The sequence below is a fragment of the Lepidochelys kempii genome, chromosome 8 (assembly GCF_965140265.1).
Source record: "Lepidochelys kempii isolate rLepKem1 chromosome 8, rLepKem1.hap2, whole genome shotgun sequence".
NCBI classification, from domain to species: domain Eukaryota; kingdom Metazoa; phylum Chordata; order Testudines; family Cheloniidae; genus Lepidochelys; species Lepidochelys kempii.
The window spans coordinates 31,799,501-31,819,691 of record NC_133263.1 but is presented as its reverse complement, the minus strand read 5'-3'; the positions used below and the strand labels follow the sequence as shown (position 1 = coordinate 31,819,691).

Sequence of the window (20,191 nt, the reverse complement as noted above, 5' to 3'; positions counted from 1 at the left end):
CTTGGACCAGATCCTGTGCGCCACTTAGGACAAAATCAAGAAATGCCCCTCCCTTTGCGGATTCCAAGACTAGCTGCTCCATGAAGCAGTCATTGATGGTGTCTAGAAATTTTCTCTCTGCAACCCATCCTGAGCTGACATGTACCCAGTCAATATGGGGATAGCTGAAATCCTCCATTATTACTGAGCTTTCTATTTTGATAGCCTCTGTAATCTCCCTGAGCATTTCATCATCACCACCATCCAGACCCAGAGGGTCGGGGGTATATTTCTACTGCTATACTCTTATTATTTAAGCATGGAATTTCTATCTATAGAGATTCTGTGGTACAGTTTGAGTCATTTAAGATTTTTACTATATTGGACTCTTTCTTTCACATATAGTGACACACTCACACCTGCACAGCCCACTCTGTCATTCCTATATATTTTGTACCCTGGTATTATTGTGTCCCACTGATTGTCATTGTGCCACCGTTGCAGGTTCCACTGTTTCCTTACACTAATGCAAGCAGAACGCTGTCTATACTAGCGAATCCAAGATGACAAATGGAACATGGCCTCCATGGCATGTTCTCTTTTCCCCTGAGCCCCCTTATTTGGAGCTCTTCAAACTTCCCAATCCCAGGGTGGGTAAAGGGGAAGGATTGTGGGGGAAGCAGCTGGCCACGCTACACCGGCTTCTCTAACGAAATGTAGGAGACAGTTTTGCAAATTACAAGGCAGGAAGCCTCTGACTCCTCATTTCAGGGGTTCCAGGGGCTGCTGTGATCCCCAGTGCAGGCTAAAACAGCTCTGAGGCTTGTTCTAACATGCATATCCTCTTGCATAGCCATTGAAGCAATGCAAAACTGCTGGGGGACAATTCTGCTTTGCTCCAGAAATGCCCCTGTGCCCAGGTTTACGACTTATGCGGCTTTCCCAGTCTGTCTTACACAGCCATCCACTTTTTGGGGATTTCTAGGACAGAGTGTCTGGTGGAGCAGCTCTATCCAGATGCATGCTGACAAAAGCTTCAGGGAAGTGAATGACCAAGCAAGTAACTGCTAAGTGGAAGCACCTGCCCTCTGGTGGAGCAGCAGGATATTGAGGATAAACATCTTGTCATGCAGGAAAGGAGGAGGAGGGGGAGATGACACCTTCTCCACACCCCAACAGAAAGATGAGGAGGAAGCTGCAGGAGTGCAAACGCACTTAGATGAGTGGAAACTAAGTAGGTTATTGCCACCTAGGGGAGAAAATTGCCTTAAATTAGTAAATTAATCTGTTTTCTCTCTCACTGGGACATAGCAGTGTAAGATTATTAGAATAAATAGAACTATCAGAAAGGCAATCAGGGTAGAGAGCTGCATAGACAGTGCTGCTATCCTCTAGCCTTCAAAAATTGAGAGTAGGGCCTTCCTGAAATCTGAGATCTTTAAACTGTACTAAAATGTGGGTTCCTGTTATTATTTCTGTTCTTATTCCTATTAGGTTTTGAGTCTTTACGGTTTGTGTTTTGAAAATTTTCTCCACAAACACAAAGGCTAGATAGTTAATTATTATGTAAATGAAAGCTCAGATTTTCCTGTATTTGCATGACTCCAGGAGCTGGGGCTTAAAGAAAAGATCAAATCTTGTGCGACTGGAGAGAGAACCTCGAGCTGGCAAAACTGCATGTGCTTCAGTTACAAAGCAAGGAGATTTTTCTGGGCTGGATTGTCAAATGTTGCGTTTTTGTCCATGTTGAGTGAGGGACAATAAACTAGAGCATTGCAAAACAAAGCAATCAATTCATGTTGACGTCCAGCGTAAGCACCCAGTGCCCCTGAAAATACTGCAGTTCAATTTCTTTATCTGCATGTTTGTTCATAAATACATATGTCTTCAATATCCACATGCAACCAATCTAAGTGCTTATTTATACAGGTCTCCTCACTTTAGTACCTTGGCCGGTTGTGCACTCAAAACTGTGTACAGATACCTCTCCACTTCTAATGTGATAATCCCCACACCAGTATATGGTACATAGTATTACCAGAGTTGCCCATTACTTTGGGGGTATGGTTATTTATTAGGGTTACTCTTCTGGGGGGGGGCGGGTTCTGTAATTCTATCAGTGTACTGCTTGTGTCACTTGTGTTCTCATATGGAGCTCTACTTCTCCTTTCTGCAAGTTCCCTTCCAATGAAAATTTTCTGCAGGACCTAGGTTCCCCAGGGCTGGGTTCTTCCAGCCCCAGAATCAGATGAACGAACACACACACACATTAATAGAGCACATCTGAGAGGACCGAGTTAATCAGCACTTCCAAGCTGTCACCCTTATATGCCCCTGGGCTCAGCTGGCTGGGTCGAGCAGCATTTCCAAGCTGCCACTCTCCTATGCCACAGGTTCAGCTTGTCCCTATCCCCACTTTCACATTACAATTGTTCTGGTAGTAACCCACTTGATGAGCAAACCCCAAGGGATTTTGGGGTGCTGCTGGGATCTTTAGCTTAGGTACGAGGAGTGTTGCTGCAGAGAGAGAGAGAGAGAGAGAGAGGCAACCAGTTTAACTATGAAAGTTATTTATTGCGAAGTAATATCCGTACAAGAGCAGCCAAACAAACAAAACTGTTATAATATTAAATCTAACTTAAATTTGATTACAAAAGTCAGGTTTAGAAAACTATAACTAATCACACAAGTCAGGATCAGAAGGCTATACCGAGGGAGAGCTGGGCTCTCACCACTCCATGAATGTTGAATCGATCAGCGTTCCCAGGTGGTGGTGGTAGCTGATGGTCCAGAGTGCTGGAGACAGGCAGAGCCCCTAGCATGATCAGTCAACAGAAGATGAAGTCCCAATAGAACTGATGTAGATTTGGATCCAGGCATCAGAATACTTATTTGAGCGTGGGTAGGGGTTTTTGTAGGAAAAAAAATCAATTGTTCAAGGGAGAACACTAAATTTGTTTATGGGTAAACTGATGGCTCAAGGGACTATATCAAAGTTGTTTTGTTCAGGTTAGACAATAGAAACTGATCATTCCTGGCTATAGGCAGTGTTCCTTCAAAGGAGCTCACAATGCAATTAGGCAGCTTCACTATTTTGGATACCAATAAAGGATTTATTATTAGAATTGGTCGAATAACTACTAAGATGGGTGTGTGCAGGTGTGGGTTCATTCAGATCTGGAGCAGAGATTCCCCATCATGCAGTGCTTTCCTACTTTTCTCGTCCCAGAGTTCAGTGTGGTTCTTGCCTTGGAATCTCTGTTCTCCATTCTGTATGCTAATGGAGATGCCTTCCTGTCCCATCTTTGATGCAAATGAGGCTAGGGAAGTTTCCTTAATCCTGTCACCCTTGCCCTGAGGGGTTTAAGTATGTCTTCCACTGCCTTTTCATTGCTTTTTGTAAGTCTTTCTTCTGATCAGCTTTGGTTCAAGCAGAGGCTGCGGGGGTGGAGTTGAGAAGGTCTTTCATGAGTCAGACAGGCTGGATACTGTGCCCTGATTCCCCAAGAACACAGAGCTGATAGGTAACAATAGCTAAGACTTATTAACATACAGAAATGCAACCTGGAAATAAGGCACATGTTTTTAACAGTTAGGGTAATTAACCATTTGAACAAACTACTAAGGGAAGTCATGGATTCTCCATGTATTCATGTCTTCAGATCAAGACTGGGTGTCTTTCTGGATGTTATGCTTCAGTCAAACACACATTACTGGGCTCAACATAGGGGCAACTGGGTGAAATTTAAGGGTCTATGTAGTACAGGAGGTGAGACTAGATGATCTAATGGAAATACATGAAACACCCTCAGTTGTATCTGCATTTTGTAAACAGCTCCATTTTCTCTTTTAGTCCAACAAATATCTTTGTAATTGAGAAGCAGGTGAAATTTTATCTTTAAATAATGCTGAGACCACACTTACTTCCAGCAACTTAAAATCTGAGTAATTGTTCTTCTAAATTCCTTTTAATTCCTCATAGATCCTTATTAATTTTTAGGACCCATCCTTTTAAACTACCTGATCCTGCCAAAGAATCCAAACACTAGCTTTATGCTGGCACCCTCTGTATGTGCCACACAAATGTATTTACATGAAAATAAAAACAGAAGGTAAAAACATTTTGCTCAATTTTCCGGAATGTCTAGAATGAAAGCATGCATCATGGGATTGAGAGAGACATATTTAACAGTCTTTCCAGATTTACATGGACCGTGAAATACAAATCAAATGTGTGGCGCTCTCACTGACATATATATTCAGTTAACAAATGTGTTATTCGCAGAGAATCTGAAATTCGCAGACCTGGAAAGAGATTTTTCTATTAACTTTGGGTTTTAGATGCAGTTTACACTATGCTAAATTGCTTTATGAATGGATCACTTGATGATTACCTGTTGTGTTCATTCCCTCTGGGGCACTTGGCATTGGCCATTGCTGGAAGGCAGGATATGGGGCTAGATGGACCTGTGGTCTGACCCAGTGTGGCCGTTCTTATGTTTTTTCAGTGGTTAGTTGATTCTCACTTTGCATCACTGCAGGTTCTGCATCACAGCTAGTGGTAGGCTCTTTGAAGCATGTTAAACTTTAGGCCAAAAGGTCATTTAGAAAATATTGACATTTCCCAAACAAAAGTTCACATGCATGATGCTTGGTATCAAGTAGGACCTGGAGGCCCCAGTTAATATCAGAGACACTTTGTGCTGGGTGCTGTACAAACCAATAGCAAGACTACTTTGCCCTGAAAAGCTTACAATCTGAATGGAAAAGAAAAAGGCTGGAAGAAACTAAATATTTTTCAAGTGGGAACTAAGGCAAAGAAAGATTTAGTGTCTTGCCCAAGTTTTCACGGGAAGTCTTTGGCAGAGCCACAAAATGAATCCAGTTCTCTTCAGTCCCATTCGGGGCCTTAATGGTAAACTCATCCTTCTTCTCTTGTTTGATTCAGAGGAAAATTGAGGACTTCAAAACAGATTGCTTTGCATTCATACATCATACTGTAGAAGTGCAGCCATTAAATAACTGAGCTCAATTTTTTGCATTTTTGTACAGATGAACTTAAATATAGGAACATGATCAAAGGTCTGCTCTTGGTTTATTTTGTTCTTTCCTATAGGAATTAAATAGGATTTGAAATGTACAGTTCTCCTGTAGGAAATATTACCAGATATGCAAAGGCACCTGCACTCCAATTTGCATACATGCTTGGCTATTTTTACATATAACTCAGGCTTATAAACTGAACACAGGGGGGCTGATCATATGCTCTGGTGAGCATTTCAAGGGATCAGGGCCACTAGATACAAGCATCGGGTTTGGTGTTCACAGCCGTGTTAAATTTGGCAGTTTTAAATCACAATGGCTTTGGGAACCTTTTCTTCAGTTTTGATCAACATGAGGTTATTTGAGAGACCTTGATTTACATTAAAATCCTCACCACCACTAGTTTGCAAGCATAATTCTAAATGAAGCCAGTCATGGATCACGTCAGATATTCAAGTGCTTCCCCATAGTTCTGAAGAGCCAAAGGCATCATGTCTGTCTGGCACCTTCTTTGTTCCAAATATACTAAACTGAGATGAACTTTGAAGTGGAGGTGGAGTTTCAAGTTTGCAGTAAACTTAAAACAGGCAAATTGTGGGTGGGTTTTAGGTTTAGTGACCACATTTTTACAAAAGTCTAGTACATTAGCAGTAGAACTCAGGCAGTCCAAGAGATACTACAGCAGTGCTGACTTAAAGTCTCGATGTGAACTAAATCATGCATGACATTTAAAACCATTGTAGGGTTTTTCCTTTGCCCATCTCCGAATAAAATAAAATAAATAAATTAATATTTAAAAAAAAAAAAAACAGCCTGGGAAGGAAAGCGACTCTATGCCTACAGTATTTCCTACAGGGTAAGAACTTTTGAACTTCGGATATATTAAATATATCTATAGTCAGGAGAGAGAGAGTGGAGAGACAGCCTCAGTTAAAAAAAGACGCAAATGAAGTAGTGTTAAGTGTTATAGCTGAAGGCATCTCCCAGATGCGATCTCCTGACCAGAAAAAAATCTGTTTCTTTGCCAATTTCCTTTCTTGGAGGGCTGTGGTGAGCCATGTGCAGTGCAGTGATCCGTGGTGGAAATTATTAGAAATGATAGTACAGCAGTTCAGCTATAATTTCTTCAGTCATTCCAAATACAGGGCTCCAAATTGGTTAACCCCTTACTGAAAATAGCCCCTTTAATGCCCCAAAGTTGTGGAAATGAAAAGCACAGCCCTCTAAGGTTCGTTTCTGCTTGGCTTCTCATCCAGGCAATGGAATTGCTGTGAGTACAGGTTAGATTGCTTGCAGTGCAAACAGTAATTGAACATTTGATGGTTGATTTTCTTTTACAAAAATGCATGTGTACAATTTTGTGCAATCGTGCATGCAAACTGGGTAGTCCCACTCACAAATAGCCAGTTCACCATCAAGCAGTCACGGTTATTCCACATGCACAACACTGGAAATAAAGTCAATAAACTAGTGGAAATACTACATAGAGAAGGACCCAGTGCTAAAAAAGTTAAGCTCAAAATATACAGCCCTAAATCCTAGGGGCTCTGGTACCCACAGGTTTGTCAGAGCTAATGGTGAAGTATGTAAATTAGGTGTAGATTCAGTTCCAGCCATTCTTTAGGATTAGCAGACACCAACTGTTTTCTGTCCTAATACTGAAGGTTCTTGCTTAATTTTTCTGTTTCATGTGCTGCTTCTTGGTTCCATGATAATGTATGAGTCCTTTTAACTGAACAGGTGAAGAATGCATACAAAGGCCAGTGCTCTCTACTGGGCCAAGACCCTCACCTGCGCAGCAAGAAAGAGGCTGTCAGATTCCCCATGGGAAAATTGCCATCCTCTTCCATTCCCACTTTGGTTCACTACATTTTTCAGTCAGTTAACAGCTGTCGTCCCTAGGAGCACTTTGTGCAGATCATAAAGAGAACTAACTACAGCATATCAGGCTGAATAATGTAAGTCAGGAGTTTTGTCTAGAGTTCTGGGTGATAATCAAAATCTCAGGGCACTGAAGGGCTTAGTGATATACACTGTACATTGGAATGAGAGAAAAAATGCTTTTGAACATATAGGTCCAAATGTGGCCGTGTTGTAGGTAATGTGCTATTCCAACCGATACAAATAGATGCTGCAGGTGTACAGGATTGAAGGCAAAATGTGACCCCCAGTGTGTAGGACTTCTCAAACTGTAGATGCAAACCCTAAATGCCCAAATTTTGTGCATGCTGTTTATCACATCCATATTTTTGTGCACGTAAAATTGATAGAATACATTTTCCAGCCTATCAGAGCATTAAAAGCAACTAACTGTCACTACCAATCTTTTTTTTTTCCCCCTGTTTTTTTCTACTCTTATGAAAGGTGACCTTATCTTTATTTCCACTAAGTACCTTCCAGTAGTGTTACGCAGACATCTTTCAGGTTTCCTGGAAACCTATCTTTAATAGTACAAAATGTATCATTATAATCATCTCCTACATTAGCTGGTTTCAACCATAAAATAAAATGTCCTGTGGCTATATTTTGACCTTTATGGAGCACAGTCTGTTCATGTGTCCATCTATAGAAACTCAGTGCAATTTCAAATTAGTTACTGGGATATGAAGCTTTAGCAAGTCATATCTGAAAATGACAAAAATAAGTACTGATGAAAGTGAGTGTATGAAAACTAGCAGAATTACAACTGTTACATATAGCCCTAAAGAGCTAAACTTAATAGATATCTACTCCTGGTAGATAAAATAGCGGTCGGTTACAACTCCACTACCTGGGGTTTGGCCTCATTATCTTGTTAATGTCTTTGTTAACAAAGTTTAGTTCAAACCTACTACCTCGGCTTGACTGCTCCTAGGGGTCTTCCCTTAGGACTGCTCAGCCCACACCCTAGATCTACGCATTGTTTAGAGTCACTCCCACCTCACTTACATCTGTAATGAGCTACCTGTCTCTGAGGCAGCAGAAGACAGTTAAGGTTTTCCAGCAGACTCAACAACTCCTTACACAGGTTGGTTCACTGAAGAACACTCCCAGCCTGTAATACTAACACAATAGTACACTTACCCACTCTCACATAAGCTTTCTTCACTCATTGCCAACCCAGCAAACTGAAGCTCTCAATTTAATCGGCACAAAAAAACCTCATTCCTCCCCCAGATCCTTGCACCAACCTTCATGCCTTCATTCTCCTGTCCCCATTCACTGCCCCTTTTTTATCTGCCCCAAGTTGCTCAGAAAATTGCAGGAAGGAAAGCAACATTTTTTGAAATTTTTCACTTTTGTCAATTTTGTTTTCATTTAAATTTTCACAGCAGCTCTGATAGCCACTCATAATCTGATCATTTATATTATGAATGATCATACCACCACGTCTTGTGTAACAGTTTATTTATTGTATTATTAATTATTTATTTTATATAAATATATGGTGACCTTTTCAATACACCTGTTAGCACAACCCCAAATACACAACTTCTGATAAGTGCCAACAGAACACCACAAATTTGGAATTCCTGGATCAACCTCTCTAGATTTTTTGGCTCATCTCTCTACTCTGAAAAAGTGGCGTAGTTTAGGTTTTGGAGCAGTTGGGCAGTTATTTTAAAATCAGGCTTATAATTAGAGTTGGTTGGAAAATGTTCCACCCACCCCACCTCCAGGAAAATGTTTGACTCCTCAGCCCAAAAACTCAAGTATTGAAATAATTTGGTAAAACACCCACAAGATTTCAGTTCAGAAATGTCACTGAAGTGCCTTATGAGAACTGTAGTTCAACAGCCTCATGTTCTCATTCTCTTCTATGCGTTGGCCTCTCTGGTTGGATTGCCTCTCCTACAATGACCCTGGACTTGTCTCTTAGGGTAGGGAGGCAGCACATCACAGGGATCCCATGGCCTCAGTGCATATGGGGACCTGTAGTCTGGTTGAGAAGCCCTGCTCATAGAGGAAAATGGGTTCATAAGGCACTTGAATTACAGCTCCCATGTAGCACCATGGTGAAATATCTAAATCAATTTTTTTGGGGGGGGGACAATATTTCTACCAGCCCTACTTATAGTGGGGAAAAAACTTGACTGATTGTTTAGCTCATAATCTGTTGTTTGATGGCAATGTAGACATACCCAGAAATACAAGCATCCCAAATAATGCCAATAAAACCTTTGTGTTGGAGAAAAATACATGACTTTGGTACAAAGTCTGGGTTAGTCCCATTCACTGGTTTCAGATTCTCAACTCCTGGTGACTTTACATAGTCTAACATTAAGTGATATTAGAACCAGGGCTTATAATTCCAGATAAAGCCAATGAGAAGATTCAAGGACTGAGAAAAAGAAAGCTGCAGAGAATATTTGAATTTGCATTTCACATGTGTTGGTATGAAAACCCCAGGGGGAGAAATTTAGTGGATTGTTAGGCTGAGAGCGTTCCACCCATCTTTCTGTTATAATGTAACTGACTTCACCCACAGATGGGAATGTCAACACTTCTGTTGCACATTACACAATGACTGATTGTGAAACTTGGATGAACTTTTCATTTTACTACCTTCCCTCCCAATGCTAGATGAAATTTTAGCAATCTGTTAGGTTGACTAGCACCATGTCAAGAATGAAAGGGTTGATTCCCTCGTTACCAGATGTGGCAAAAGCGTGAAAAGTCTTAGCATGCGTGTGTGCTGTGTGCGCGCTGATTGTTCAAAACACATGAAGACAGAGGTGGTTGGAAAATTTTTGACAAAACTTTTTTGTCAAAATGTTGATTTGTGAAAACCAAAACTTTTTGCAGGCAAAGGTCAATTTTAGACTTGAAAATGGTTTCAAAAAATTGTCAAAACATCCTGGGCTGATATTTTTGAACTGAAAAATCAATCTGTTTTTTTTCTGATTTGAAATAACTTACTTTAGAAATGTGAAACTAATTAGAATAAAAATGGTCAAAATAAAAATGAAACGCTTCAAAAATATCTAAATAAAATGTTTCAATTGACTTGAGCTTATTCTTTGTTAATTTTCCACTTGCAAAAGTTTGAGATTTTGACTTTGTGTCTTAATTTGGGACAGGAAAAATTCTGAAATCTCAAATTTTTGTGGGATGAAAAAAACTATTCCCTCCCTATCTCTACATGGAATACATTCATGTTGGGTATTATGTACTTTATCTTATTTTTAATACTTTTATTAAATTAAATAAAGTAATTAATAATAATTACTAATTAATAATAATTAATAATAATAATTAATAATTAATAATAGTAATTAGTAATAATTTATAAATAAAGTAAAATTTTTTAATTTTTTAAACTGGCTTATCAATTTTTTTTATATTTGCTTAGGGATTGATATAAAGGCATACCATCAATTTGACAGTCACATGTACATCTCATAATGTAGATACTATTGTTTCAAGTAACACATCAGGTAATTAACTGGAAGATTACACATATTTCTCTCTTCTTTTAGATTCTTTACTCTTGGCATTCTAGTGTCAGAAGGGTTCAGAATTCCCATGCTAGCTCCCACTGTGTCACTTGAAGCAAGAATTTCAAAAGAGCACAGCATGCAACATGCCTAGCTCTCAGCAAACTCAACCCCTTTGTGTATAATGACAGGTTTCAGAGTAGCAGCCCTGTAAGTCTGTATTTGCAAAAAGAAAAGGAGGACTTGTGGCACCTTAGAGACTAACCAATTTATTTGAGCATAAGCTTTCGTGAGCTACAGCTACAGCTCACTTCACTGAATGCATTCGATGAAGTGAACTGTAGCTCACGAAAGCTTATGCTCAAATAAATTGGTTAGTCTCTAAGGTGCCACAAGTCCTCCTTTTCTTTTTGTGTATAATGAGTTGGTCAACAGCTGCACTTTCTGTCTCATTCACTAGCATACTACCAAATCCTCTCGCTAATTTGGGGGCAGCTCCCCTGTACACTTCCTCGGGCTTTGCAGGAGATTTTGCCAGTAATGGCAGCAGCATCTCAGCTGAAACCAAAGAGGCAGCAGGCAGATGCACAGAAGTGAGGAATGAGGGAGGAAGAAGCGTAATACAGCTCGCAGACCCCCAAAAGATCATAAGTATCACACAGCAGAAAAACCCTTTCATCTTTAGGGTGTTTAATTTTTTTTTACTATGTTGTCATCTGCTCAATTTTTTAAATCAGTGAATTATTTAAAAAAAAATCACATAACCAAAAATCAATCTGAAACTGTCCCTCTAATATTTTCTGCTTGCTTCTATGCAACAGAACCTGTGCAATGTGATGGGAAGGCCCATAAAAATCACTTCAGTTTCCAAAGCTTCATGCATACATTCATGACGCAGAATCCTGAAAGGCCAATACATTAAAAGGCAGCAAATTGAGGAGATCCAAGAAAACAATTTCTAATGAAATGTACAAACACAGTACCACACGATGTTATTGAGGCAATAGCCATAAGTTTCACTGCTTATGTGAACAGAAAAAACTTCCGCCGCTATACTAATATGGACAGAAATCTAAGGGTATGATCCATGGAGTCTCTACTAGCACAGCTCTCTCTCTCTCTGTAGCATAAGCAGATAGCATAAACACAACCTACACTGATAGAAGTGTTTTCTGTTGGAACACCACCTCCCCAAGCAGCAGTATCTACGCTGACCAAAGCATTCTTCCATTGACATAGCTGAGTGTACACTGGGCATTAGGTCAACCCCGTTAGGTGCTCAGGGGTGTGGTTTTCTCTCTCTCTCTCTCTCTCTCTCACTCACACACTCACACACACACACACCGTAGCTATGTTGATTTAACTTTTAAGTGTAGACCATGCCTAAGAATTATCAATCCTTATGCTTCAGGGCAATGGTCGATCACCTGCTGGGGTCAGGAAGAAACATCTGAGGATGGTGCATTACGGGCATGTGTGTTTGAGATAGGGGAACGAAAGTAACAAGAATTATGCCTTCCTCTTAGCCCTGGTCTACACTATGGGTTTAGGTCAAATTTAGCAGTGTTAGATCGATTTGACCACACAACGAAGCCATTTTTGTCGACTTAATGGGCTATTAAAATCAATTTCTGTACTCCTCCACAATGCGGGGATTAGCACTGAAAGCGATATTGCCGGGATCGAATTTGGGTTAGTGTGGACGTAATTTGATGGTATTGGCCTCCAGGAGCAATCCCACAGTGCTCCATTGTGACTGCTCTGGACAGCACTCTCAGTTCGGATGCACTGGCCAGATAGACAGGAAAAGCCCTGCAAACTTTTGAATTTCATTTCCTATTTGGCCACCGTGGTGTGACCATGCAGAGCTCATCAGCAGAGATGACCATGGAGTCCCCCACCCAAAAAAAAATTGCAAAAGAGCTCCAGCATGGACCGAACGGGAGGTACTGGATCTGATCACTGTATGGGGAGACAAATCCGTGCTATCAGAACTCCGTTCCAAAGGACGAAATGCCAAAATATTTGAAAAAAAATCTCCAAGGGCATGAAGGACAGGGGCTATCACAGGGACCCGCAGTGAAACTTAAGGAGCTCAGGCAAGCCTACCAAAAAACCCAAGAGGCAAACGCTCGCTCGGGGTCAGAGCCCCAGACATGCTGCTTCTATGATGAGCTGCATTCTCTATGCAATGAGCTGCATGTAGGGGGTGCCACTACAACTACCCCACACCTGTACGTGGACTCCTGCAAGGGAGTCTCACACAATAGGGATGAGGAAGATGATGAGGAGGGGGAGGTTGAAGATAACACCAGGCAAGCGGAGAAACCATTCTCCCTGACAGCCAGGAACTGTTTATCACCCTGGAGCCAATACCCTCCCAACCTAGGCTCCCGGACCTTTAAGGCGGAGAAGACCTCTGGTGGGTGTACCTTTGTAAATATTATACATGGTTTAAAAGCAAGCATGTTTAATGATTAATTTGCCCTGAAGACTTGGGATGCATTCGTGGCCAGTACAGCTACTGGAAAAGTCTGTTAACGTGTCTGGGGATGGGGCAGAAATCCTCCAGGGACATCTCAGTGAAGCTGTCCTGGAGGTATTCCCAAAGCCTTTGCAAAAGGTTTCTGGATAGGGCAGCCTTATTGCGTCCTCCATGGTAGGACACTTTACCATGGCAGGCAAGTAGCACGTAGTCTGGAATCATTGCATAAGAAAACATGGCAGTGTGTGGTCCCGGTGTTTACTGGCATTTAAGCAACATCCATTCTTTATCTCTCTGTGTTATCCTCAGGAGAGTGATATCATTCATGGTCACCTGGATGAAATAGGGGAATTTTATTAAGGGGACATCAGAGGCGGCCATTCCTGCTGGGCTGTTTGCCTGTGGCTGAAAAGAAATCATCCCCACTGTTAGCCACGCAGTGGGGGGAGGGGTGAAACGATCATCCCAGAGAATTGGGTGTGTGTGTGGGGGGTTAAGTTGGGTTTGTGCTGCACGTTAACCCAAAAACGTCAGCCCCTCCTTTTAAATGGCCAATGTGTCTTTTTCAATTTTAATCCCTTTTTTTCCTCCCGCAGCTGCAAATATTTCAACGCTGCAACTAGCATCTCCATCCCAGAGGCTAGCACAGATAAGAAGGCAAAAAAAACTGCACTCGCGATGAAGTGTTCTCTGAGCTCATGCAGTCCACCCAAACTGAAAGAGCCCAGCAGAATGCCTGGAGGCAGACAATGGCAGAGTCCAGGAAAGCACAAAATGAACGCGAGGACATGAGGGACGAGCAAGAGGATAGATGGCTGGAACAACAGGAGAGGTGGCAGCAGCGTGATGAAAGGAGGCAGGATGCAATGCTGAGGCTACTGGAGGATCAAACTGATATGCTCTGGCATATGGTTGAGGTGCAGGAAAGGCACAGACCGCCACTGCAGCCTCCATGTAACCAACCACCCTCGTCCCTAAGTTGCATAGCCTCCTCACCCAGATGCCCAAGAACGCGGTGGGGGTGGGTGCTGTGGGCACCCAACCGCTCCACCCCAGAGGACTGTCCAAGCAACAGAAGGCAGGCATTCAATAAGTTTTGAAGTGCAGTGTGGCCTTGTCTTTCCCTCCTCCCCTACCCCACCTGGTGCTTCACTCCTCCCCCCACCCCTTCCGGACTACCTAGGCAGTTATCCCCCTATTTGTGTGATGAATTAATAAAGAATGCATGATTTTGAAACAACAATACTTTATTGCCTCTGCAAGTGGTGATCAAAGGGGGGAGGGGAGGGCGGTTGGCTTACAGGGAAGTAGAGTGAACCAAGGGGGCGAGTTTTCATCAAGGAGAAAAACAGAACTGTCACACAGTAGCCTGGTCAGCCATGAAACTGGTTTTCAAAGCTTCTCTGATGCGCAGCGCGCCCTCCTGTGCTCTTCTAACCGCCCTGGTGTCTGGCTGCATGTAATCAGCGGCCCGGCAATTTGCCTCAACTTCCCACCCCGCCATAAACGTCTCCCCCTTACTCTCACAGATATCGTTGAGCACACAGCAAGCAGTAATAACAATGGGAATATTGGTTTCGCTGAGTCAGTAAACTGCACCAGCACGCTTTTAAACGTCCAAATGCACATTCTACCACCGTTCTGCACTTGCTCAGCCTATAGTTGAACTGCTCCTTACTACTGTCCAAGATGCCTGTGTATGGCTTCATGAGCCATGGCATTAAGGGGTAGGCTGGGTCCCCAAGGATAACTATAGGCATTTAACATCCCCAAGGGTTATTTTCTGGTCTGGAAAGTAAGTTCCTTGCTGCAGCTGTTCATACAGACTAGAGTTCCTGAAGATGCGAGCGTCATGTACCTTTCCTGGCCATCCCATGTTGATGTTGGTGAAACGTCCCTTGTGATCCACCAATGCTTGCAGCACCACTGAAAAGTACCCCTTGCGGTTTATGTACTGGCTGCCTTGGTAATCTGGTCCCAAGATATGGATCTGCATTCCGTCTATGGCCCCACCACAGTTAGGGAATCCCATTGCAGCAAAGCCATCCACTATGACCTGTACATTTCCCAGAGTTACTACCCTTGATAGCAGCAGTTCAGTGATTGCGTTGGCTACTTGGATCACAGCAGACCCCACAGTAGATTTGCCCATTCCAAATTGATTCCCGATGGACTGGTAGCTGTCTGGCGTTGCAAGCTTCCAGAGGGCTAACGCCACTCACTTGTGAACTGTGAGGGATGCTCTCATCTTGGTATTCTTGTGCTTCAGGGCAGGGGAAAGCAAGTCAAAGTTCCATGAAAGTGCCCTTATGCATGCAAAAGTTTTGCAGCCACTGGGAATCATCCTAGACCTGCAACACTATGCCTTCCCACCAGTCTGTGCTTGTTTCCCAGGCCCAGAATCAGTGTTCCACGGCATGAACCTGCCCCATTGCCACCGGGATGGCCAAATTGCTGGGGCCCGTACTTTGAGAGAAGTCTGTGTCCATGTCCTCATCACTCTCATCACCGTGCTGCCATCGCCTCCTTGCCTGCTTTTGCAGGTTCTGGTTCTGCATATACTGTTTGATAATGCGTGAGGTGTTTACAATACTCATAACTGCAGTCATGATCTTAGCTGGCTCCATGCTTGTCATGGTATGGCATCTGCAGGAGAGCAGAGTTCCAGGGGAAGCTGTGGTTGGATGACCAATTTTGCTGCCAGGACACAACAGCTGAGCGGACTGCACACTTGCTGTGGTATGGCAAGACAAGAGCAGCTGAGCAGAGTTTCAGCGGAAGCAGCCCTGTGAGTCCACCAGCGGAAGCGATGGATGACAACGATGGTTTGCAGACCTACTGCACCGTCTGCTGAAAGCAGTATGGCGCCCGCACAGAAAAAAAGACATGAAACTATTGTCTGCCATTGCTTCCACAGAGGGAGGGGGGGGACTGATGACATGTACCCCAAACCACCCATGACAATGTTTTTACCCCATCAGGCATTGGGAGCTCAGCCCAGAATTCCAATGGGCAGCAGAGACTGCGGGAACTGTGGGATAGCTACCCACAGTGCAACACTCCGAAAATCAAAGCTAGCCTCGGTACTAGGCTCCGACACACTCCGACAACTTAATGCGCTTAGTGGGGACAGCCTACAGCACCATCTAGCACAGATTTGGGAATTACAAACATCGCACTGTCCATTCTAGTTGTCCCTAATGTAGTCCTCAGTGAGCTGGGGGATCCTGCAGCTACCAGTTTGGCAGGACTGTCTGAACTGGCTCTGTCCATCAGGTTATTATAATCAGCTGCAATTAGCAGTCCCACAGGCTGCATTGTTCTCTACCTGCAGCTGAGTGGTACCCAGAAACTTAAAGGTGTGAAATTCTATGCTGGCTTTGAAAATAGTCAAGAAAATTAAAAGGAATTACTTCTGACCCGCTCTTTACAACTGGGTGCCACGCTTACCAGTGAAAGCAAGAGGAGAACACATTGGCACCAAATCAGAAATGGCTCTATGAAAGCAGGTTTTGGTACATATCGCTAAAGGATCACTTCCAGCAGATATCAGTAAGACTGAGTTCCATTGTAAATGTTATTGTATGTGACCAGATGCTGGATTTTTACTGATGATGAATTCAAACAACAAGCAATTTCTAGCCACCCACTAGAGAAAAGCCAACCACAAGCTGTCATAAGGAACATATAGATTCAGCAACAAATTACCTATATTTAGATACAAATTCCTTCCCTGGCGACTGCACCTTGATGTGGCAGGAAGTCTTTTGTGTCCTAGTGACCAGAGAGCTATGCAAGCAGGAGTTTTAACTCCTGGTAGGGCTACCCAAGCTGGACAGGTCAAAAGGCATGGACCCAATGAAAAGCAGCCCACTGGTTGGGGGTTGAGCGATACACCAAGCACCTTTCCTTGGGATAAATTTAAGTTATAGAAACACAACAAGGTAACCATTCTGGCAAACAGCCTGAAACACAGGGGTGGTGGAGCCTTGTTTGTGTCCTAAGTGATATCTTACACTGCACGGAAGATTCAGATTCAGACGCAAATAGGTGCAGCTGGAAAATGGCTAAGAAGGCCATGTTGTCATAGAAGTTGGTATACTCAACACAGCATGTTCGGTACATCTGTATCTTGCTGTGCCTAAACACATATTGACTCCAGAGGTTTAGATGTGTGACTCAACATCTAGATGCTATACAATTATGGCCTCATTATCAATAGCAAAGACAAAGGAGATGCAATCCATCCACAGGCGCTTAGTAAAAGTGATGATTGACTCTGTCTAGTCAATAGCGCCAAAGTCCATTTAGCTGTCTTGTACAAGAAACGGTTCTACAATTTTACATTTGTTTGCAAACTTAAAATGATCACCTCCCACTCCAATCCACTCCCAAACCCTCTGCACCCTACCTCTCCTCACCCCCATATCCCTTTACAGTGATAGCTTGATAAAACCCATTTGATTTGTTCTAAGTATTTTTTTTATTTTGCCTCATGATCAAAGCTAGGAAATTGTATGTCAACTTCCACTCCAAGCATACATCAGGGCTGAGCTACAAATCCAGTGGAAGTTCAGATTTACCCTAGAAATGCTGATGGACTATTAATTGCAGTGCTTCAGCTCTGAACTATATTCCAATAGCAAAAAGACTCCCTAAAGTTTGAGGCTTTCTACAATACACATTGTATATTTTTCAGTCCCGCCCCCTTCCGTGCTTTCAACTTTTTGTTTAGCAGAACCCTGGAATTTTTTAAATAACTCCATGAAAGGAATGGAGCACAGACTGAGCAAATAAGTACCCTCTCAACATTACTGAGTTCCTGAAAAAACAGCATTTTAGATTCTGGACATGTGGATTTAAGGATTAAAAATCCCTGGATTGCTGCTTGCTTTCTTCTCTGCTCTGAGCCTCTTCTCCTTCCCCTTCTTGTGAAGAAATCCTCTATCTTTTCCCTCCAGATAATTAACATAAAACATGCTGTGGCAATGTTTCATAGTCGGATTATTAAAAATACAACAGTCCCTCTGATGGTAACTTTTTTTTGAAAGTACAAGGCAGCTGGAAGAATTTGCCATATGTATATATTTGATTCCCTGCCTAGTAGATTTACAAAGCATGGAATTGGGAAGAAAACAGGTCTCTTCTGCAAGTGCTCTGCATGTGAAACGGCTGAGTTCTACTCCGTACACATCTGTGTGAAGGATTGCCTTATTTCAGAAGGTGTATCAGGCACCCTCTTTCCCCCCCAAAATACCTAGAGCAAATACTATCTTGCCCATGTAACCCCCCAAGCCCCTTAACAGCCCACTCCCATCCTCCTCTGTAAATTAGACCTCACATAAATAGTGATGGGCTGGTTTCAAGTGGCACATGTTCATGATTTTCCCCCTCTGCTGTCAAACCCGATGTTAGTAAATACACAAAAGAGGCAGAAAAAGCAAAGAGGAAATCCTTACCTTTTGAGGGTCGTCTTTGTCTGGTTTGTAGAGAAGAGAATGTACCCATTACTGCACCCATTGCAACAGCAACTTGAGGGGTTTTTTTTTTTGTTCCTCCCACCAGCCCCCAATGAACCAAAATCTATTTGGGGAAAAAAGAAAAAAGAAAGGAGGAGGGTAAAAGCAAAGCACTGCAGCTCAAAGCTTAACGCTTGCTGAAAGCTGAGGGTTTTTTTTTTTTTCAGTCAACACACATGCACTGACTCACAGCCGGCTGCACTGTTATTATTCAAAACAGCTCCCCATCAAAATTTAAATGCTAGATAGATTCCCTCAGACCAGAGCTGACAGCAGATGCATCAAAATATTTACTGGAGCACAGCCACATAAACACACAGGCTAATTCTTCCTCTCTTTCCCTTATGGCTCCAACCAGCAGCCTGTAGGTCTACAGAGAAAGCATCAATGCATCTCTTCCAGTGCATACTAAACTACAGTTCTGTAGACATAGTAAGGGTCTTGGGAGGATGCTAGGGATCTGGGCTCTGTACCAATCATCAATGAATGAAAATCTACTCAGTGGAAAATGGATAGTGAACTAGCTGTCAAAGTTGCAGCTGTGTGGAATGCACTCTCCTGATGATTAATATTGTCTTATAAAAAGGTAGAAAATAACATTCTCTTAAACTCTTCTGATGCACGGGACCCAGGGAAAGGAAATAAGTGTGCAAGGGGGGTAGGAGAGAGGTGGCAGGGGAGGGGGAAGCAGATAGTAAATTTCAACACGGCCACTCTCCATACACTCTGACATGTCAGATGCATGGGAAATGCAGTTGCTGATAACCTAATTCTGTGCAACTCATAAAGTGTGCATGTGTGAGAGACTCCACACTTTTAGGATATTAAAAACAGCATATTATTGAAGCAAACACCTATGAGTGTCAGATTTTTCTTGGTGAGATTTTTTTTCCAAAAATTTGATCCAGGACATAATATTGCGCTACATTAAATTACATATATTGCTAGGTTTGCACTGAACATGGGGAAGGGGAGGTAGAGAAAGAGTTAATGCCTTATCAGGTACCTGTCAGAAGAAGAATTCATTTGGTATTCACAGATGGTGTCTTAGAGTAAGGCAGCATCTGTGCAAATATTGCATTTGTTTGAAGAAATTCATTCTTACATTGCAGACTAAAGTATTTTGTCCCAAGAGGTTTCCTTTGCTTTCCTGTAACTTCTGAATGAAGATTTCATCAAATTCAAAGCTCAATGCATCTGAAAATCAGAAGTACTAAAAAGCCATTTTTACTGCGGATAAAGCATTTGGAGAGTTAATATTCAAATGGTTCCTACCCTGCATTTCTTGAATGCATATATATATTTACATCCCTTGTGTGCATCAGTAGACAGCTCTCATTTAGTGCTTGATCACAATCCATTCATGGAAAATGGAGAATTTTATTTGTTTGACAACTTAAAATAGGAGCACTTGTGCTTTTTAGTGGAGCATCTTTTTTAGAAATAGGATCTTGGTATCTAAGCACAACCCTCACTGAAGGCACATCTGAACTGACAACAGAAATCATGTTACTGCACTGTTTCCCCTTCCATAGGGGTGTGTCAAGTGGCTGGGATATATAGTAGTGTATTTGTGAGCTCACAAAGGTGTTTTTTATTTGCACCTATTGTCATTCACACTTGAGCTCTTCTGGCAAGTTGTCCCATAGTTGAGATCCTGGCACTGACAGATCCTACCAGCTGATAGTCTAACTCTGGGTTTCTCCAAGCTGCATTGGCCCGGAGGAGCATACCTGTCTGAGGACCAG

General features: G+C 42.4%; 1 protein-coding gene across 3 annotated transcripts in view; it reads right to left on the bottom strand.

The window, feature by feature from the left end:
• Window positions 1–18,805, bottom strand: part of KCNIP1 (potassium voltage-gated channel interacting protein 1) — a 547,511-nt gene extending 528,706 nt beyond the window's left edge. For all 3 annotated transcript variants that reach the window (XR_012160271.1, XM_073355980.1, XM_073355981.1), the window contains exon 1: window positions 18,384–18,805. Coding sequence is in view for 2 of the 3 variants with exons in the window: in XM_073355980.1 (XP_073212081.1) it covers window positions 18,384–18,444 (61 nt within the window). In the remaining variant the exon portion in view is untranslated. The remainder of the gene's footprint in view (window positions 1–18,383) is intronic.
• Window positions 18,806–20,191: the final 1,386 nt, after the last annotated feature.